The 5,678-nt window shown below is 50.8% G+C and overlaps 1 protein-coding gene across 1 annotated transcript; it reads left to right on the top strand.

The window, feature by feature from the left end:
• Positions 1-264: 264 nt before the first annotated feature.
• LOC143819497 (vasotocin-neurophysin VT-like) lies at positions 265-5,070 on the top strand. The gene is made up of 3 exons (XM_077301193.1): positions 265-465; positions 3,016-3,217; positions 4,747-5,070. Exons 1-3 carry the CDS (start codon positions 346-348, stop codon positions 4,911-4,913), a joined length of 489 nt encoding a protein of 162 aa, XP_077157308.1. The 5' UTR covers positions 265-345; the 3' UTR covers positions 4,914-5,070.
• Positions 5,071-5,678: the final 608 nt, after the last annotated feature.

Raw genomic sequence — 5,678 nt, 5'->3', positions numbered from 1 at the left:
CCGGCCACCTCATTGCTGAACTCCATCCAGCTCCAATTGTTGATGATGATGAATGCATTAAGGACAGTCCTGTGACAAGGGGAAGAGGCTCCAGAGACCTGAACTCATCCCTGCACTGAATAGGCTCAATTACTGCCTGCGATGGAAGCCTCGCTCAGGGTGGGGGCCGAGGGCACAAACAGCCCACTTGAGATGAGCCAGGCAAGGCGTGACGCCGTCGGTTCTGAAGCCTGCAGGAACAGCCTGGGGTATAAAGAGACAGGTGGTCCAGAGAGGAGGCAGACACGAAACACAGGAGGAGCGAAACAGCCAGGAAGCCGTGCAAACCTCCCGAGCCACCCCAAGATGCTTGACACGTCGCTCCCCGTCTGCTTCCTCTGCCTTCTCACCTTCTCCTCTGCTTGCTACATCCAGAACTGTCCTCGGGGAGGGAAGAGAGCGTTCCCGGACACGGAGATCAGACAGGTAAGGCAGAGACAGGCTCAGCTCCTGTGCAGGTGTGCAAGCAAGAGGGGGGGGGGGAGGACCGCTTTTACACCTGCATCGTTTTCCATCGTGCTGAGCACATTCTTGTAAGGTTGCCAGCTCAAGGTTGGGAAATTCCTGGAGATTTGGAGGTAAGGCCTGAGAAAGGCAAGATTTGGGGAGAGAAACTTCAGTATATTAGGATGCAGTTGTTTCCTCCAGGGGAACTGCTCTCTGTAGTCTGGAGATCAATCTGGGAAGTCTCCAGGCCCCACCTGGAGGTTGGCAGCCTCATATTTGGCCCATGCAGTTCCTTTTTCGTTGCTTTTTATCAGCTCTCAACTGCTGTGGGAGCTTCTGCTCCGGCATGGGGCTCCGGGTCACCCTCTCTCGGAACAGATATGGCCGTTTACAGCTAGAGGGGAAAGCAGAGAGTAGGCGGGAAAGAAAGGGTTAATTGACATGCGGCTTGATTAGCTTTAAGTCCTGCCAGGTCCCCGAAAAGATGGGACAAAACACTGACACAAATCAAAGTTCTATTTTGAAAGGGGACTTTGGCAACTAGGCATGTCCAGCTCGCTTCATTGACCAGTCGCTGTTATAAAAGTTGATGATGACATTGCTAGAGTTTGCTGACTCTGAACTGGGAAATACCCAGAGAGGGCAGGTTTTTTGGGGGGAAGGGACCAGACTTCTGTAGGATCTGATGCCACAGGATCCAGCTTCTAAAGCAGTTGTTCTCTCCAGGGGAACAGATCTCCAGATGGGGCCTGGAGATCTTCTAGACAGATTCTTTGTCGTTTGGAGATCAGTTGTGAATCTGGGAGATCTCCAGGCTCCATCTGGAGTTTGGCAACCTTATGTTTGCCCATTAAACTCTCCCCAACACCCCCAGTGCTTTTGTCCTCCACTGCAAGATTCCCCGTAGGCTTAAGACTTTACAACAGCCTCTCCAGGAAAGGGCAGAAGTCCAGTTCTAACTAGGGCTGGCTTTCTCAACCAGGGTTTTCTTCGCCCTGTAAGGCTTTCCCAAATTGCCGGGTCCCAAAAAGCAAGAGACAAAACTAATCCAATGGGTATCCCGGATGGCCTCATTTTAGAGGACCTGTCCTCTTTTTTCCTGGGCATCCGTCCTCTTTGGGGTTCTGTTTAAACATCCTCTTTGGGGGCTGGAAATTTAGGAATCTTCCTAAGGTAAAGGTATCCCCTGTGCAAGCACCGAGTCATGTCTGACCCTTGGGGTGACGCCCTCCAGTGTTTTCATGGCAGACTCAATACGGGGTGGTTTGCCAGTGCCTTCCGCAGTCATTACCGTTTACCCCCCAGCAGCAAGCTGGGTACTCATTTTACCGACCTCGGAAGGATGGAAGGCTGAGTCAACCCTGAGCCGGCTGCTGGGATCCAACTCCCAGCCTCATGGGCAGAGCTTCAGGCTGCATGTCTGCTGCCTTGCCACTCTGCGCCACAAGAGGCTAGGAATCTTCCTAGTCAGTAGCAATTAGCCTAAGTAGCATCCTTTAAGCGAGAGCACATAGAGTGCCTCTGTTTTAAAAGGGGGCATCAGCAACTATACCTTTCTGGCTTGCTTCATTCCCCAGTTGTCGGTATAAAAGGTGACATATTGCTAGGGCAGCCGAAGCTGACTTGGGAAATACCTGGGATTTGGGGGTGAAGTCCACCTAGGGTGGGTTTTTTGAAGAGGAAGAAGAAGAAGTGAAAAGGAGCTCATCTTTGTACCCCGCTTTTCACTACCCGAAGGAGTCTCAAAGCAGCTTACAAACACCTTTCCCTTCCTCTTCCCACAGTAGGAGGTAGGCGGGGCTGAGAGAGCTCAGAAAGAACTGAGACTAGCCCAAAATCTCAGCCCCGTCTGCCTCGCTGGGTGTTTGTTGTGGGGAGAGGATGAGAGGATGATTGGAAGCTGTTTTGAGACTCCTTAGGGTAAAAAAAAAGTAGGGTACAAAAACCCCAGCTCTACTCCATCACACAGCATATGCAAGAAAGAAAGGAACCGGTTAAAGCTCTGTAGAAGGAGAAGAAGAGCTGATTTTTTTATACCCTGCTTTTCACTCCCTGAAGGAGTCTCAGACTGACTTATAAACACCTTCCCCTTCCTCTCCCCGCATGGGAATTGTAGTCCATGGACATCTGAAGAACCTCAGTTTGACACCCCTGCTATGGTGTAAGGCAGGGGTAGTCAAACTGCGGCCCTCCAGATGTCCATGGACTACAATTCCCAGGAGCCCCCTGCCAGCTGGCAGGGGGCTCCTGGGAATTGTAGTCCATGGACATCTGGAGGGCCACAGTTTGACTACCCCTGGAAAGTTTGCCCTACGGAGAGAATTGAAGGGCATGGCTGGCATTTAATGCCATAAAGCAGGGGTAGTCAACCTGTGGTCCTCCAGATGTTCATGAACTACAATTCCCATGAGCCCCTGCCAGCGAATGCTGGCAGGGGCTCATGGGAATTGTAGTTCATGAACATCTGGAGGACCACAGGTTGACTGCCCCTGCCGTAAAGGATATCTGGTGTTGTCTCTTTTCTTTCAGTGCATCCCCTGCGGTCCTGGGAACAAAGGGAATTGCTTTGGCCCCAACATCTGCTGCGGTGAGGATCTCGGCTGCTTCTTCGGCACCTCTGAAACCCTGCGTTGCTTGGAGGAAAACTACCTGCCTTCCCCATGTGAGGCCAGAGGGAAGCCCTGCGGAGCAGGTGGGAGATGCGCAGCCTCCGGAATTTGCTGCAGTGACGGTAACTATTACGGAGGGGCCAAAGACGCCAAGAAGGGAGGGGAGGGGAAATGGGGCCAAGGAGGACGGGGGGGGGGGATCAGGACGGTCAAATAAGATGTGCCCAAACTTACCTTACAGGTGGTTATTTAGCTGCACAGCCTGATCTTGCAGCCTGTATCTTTTGCTAGGTATCCCCCCCCCCCTTTCTGGCTTTCATGAATGGTGCTTCTGACTGAGAAGGAATTTGGGGAAATGACAGAAGAGCTTCTCGGGGGGGGGGGGGTTCTGTCCCCCATCTGCAATAGATGCATAGGTATAAGAGTTTTGTTCCCAGACACTCCTAGTTTTGGGTTTGGGTTGATTTGGGTTTGGGTTGATTTGGGTTTGGAGTCAATTTTGGGTTTGGATTTTATCGAATCGCCTGAATCCCAGGTTTGGCACTGAGATTTGGGTATGGTTTAAGAATGGAAAGTCAAATTTTTCAACACAGTCCTTCTCACTGGGCATGCCGGGAATTGAACCTGGGGCCTTCTGTATGCCAAGCAGAGGCATTATCAGTGAGGCACAGCTGTTTCCTGGTCTAAAAGTATGAACACACATGAAGCAGCTCTCCAGGGTCTCAGACTTAGGTCACCGACTGTCTGGTCCTTTTGACTGGAGATGCTGGAGATTGGGACATTCCACATGCCAAGTAGAGACCCTTCCGCTGAACCACAGCCCTTTCTATAGAATCATAGAAACGTAAGAATAATAGGGTTGGAAGGGACCTCCTGGGTCATCTAGTCCAACCCCCTGCACATTGCAGGACACTCACAGCCCTATCACTTATCCACTGTCACCTGCCACCCCCTTGAGCCTTCACAGAATCAGCCTCTCCGTCAGATGGCTCTCCAGCCTCTGTTTAAACATTTCCTCCCGAGGAAGCCTGTTCCACTGAGAAACCGCTCTGACTGTCAGGAACTTCTTCCAAAGGTTTAGACGGAATTTCTTTTGAATTAATTTCATCCCATTCGTTCTGGTCTGTCCCTTTGGGGCAAGAGAGAACAACTCTGCTCCATCCTCTATATCAGGGGTAGTCAACCCGTGGTCCTCCAGATGTTCATGGACTACAATTCCATGAGCCCCTGCCAGCAAATGCTGGCAGGGGCTCATGGGAATTGTAGTCCATGGACATCTGGAGGACCACAGGTTGACTACCCCTGCTCTATATGGCAGCTTTTTAAATACTCAAAGATGGTTCTCAGATCCCCTCTTAGTCGTTTCCTCTCCAGGCTAAACAGACCAAGCTCCCCCAACCTTTCCTCCTACGTCTTGGTCTCCAAACCCCTCACCCTCTTTGTTGCCCTCCTCTGGACATGCTCCAGATAAGAAAGTTGGTGACCCACCTTCATTTTTAGCTCCGATGACAGAGATGCTTAGCTTGAGACAACACGGTCCTAAGATGATCCTCTCCGGAGCATTGATTACCTTTCGACTCACACCTTAAGTCCTCGTGCCTCCTCTCCGGCCAGCGAGCGAGCTGTAACTTTTTCTGTCTTCCATTCAAAGAGAGCTGCACCGCCGATCTCGGCTGTGTGGATGATGGCGACCAAAACCGAGAGCCTTCAGAGAGGAACCTGACCGTGCTGGACGGCTCGACGGGAGACCTCCTCCTCAAGCTGATGCACCTGGCCAATGCCAACAGGCAGCAGTCGGGAAAGCCGCAATTCTACTGAAGCGAGGGGACAGGTGGCCAGGGAAGGTGGGCCACGCAGCTCTCCTGTCCAGAGAACCCCGAGGAAAAGATGCTACGAAGCCTGAGATGACGTAAAGAAAGAACGCCTCGAGAGCAACCTGTAAATATCCACTCAATAATAAACACCTTTTATTGCACTGGGTGGTGAATCTTGTCCTGAACTTTTCACGAACCGAGAAATTGGAGAAGATGATCTCCATTTGTGAAGCTCATCTGGGGACGGGGAGGGGCCTGGCCACCTTCTTTCTCAACAATATATTTATGAGCGATTAAAAAATAGCTGGAAAAAGTCTATCAAAGGGAAGGGGCATGAGGGGCAGGCACGAGGGGAAAGCACCGAGCAAACCTCCATGCTCAATTCCATGACTGCTGATGGGGGGGAGGGGGGTGTGCACACATTTATTTATTTTGTTTATGGTTTGATTTTTTATTCTGCCCTTCTCAAAAAGATGGGGGTCAAGGGAAAAATAATCAAGACGGGTCACTGAGTTAGTCTGTCTGCTCTAGGGGTGCAAAAAAAAAACCACAGTATTTTTTCGGGTTTGTGTGTATTGAACCTGAAAAATATTACAAAACTCCAAACACTTGTATGGTATTGGGAGTTGGGATGTGGTGAGGACAAACCGGAGACAATTAGAATTATAGAATGATAGAATAATAGAGTTGGAAGGTACCTCCCAAGTCATCTAGTCCAACCCCCTGCACTGTGCAGGACACTCACAACCCTCTCGCTCATCCACTGTCA

This window comes from Paroedura picta, chromosome 10, assembly GCF_049243985.1.
Source record: "Paroedura picta isolate Pp20150507F chromosome 10, Ppicta_v3.0, whole genome shotgun sequence".
In the NCBI taxonomy this organism is placed as follows: Eukaryota; Metazoa; Chordata; class Lepidosauria; order Squamata; family Gekkonidae; genus Paroedura; species Paroedura picta.
This window is presented reverse-complemented; position numbering and strand designations above follow the sequence as displayed.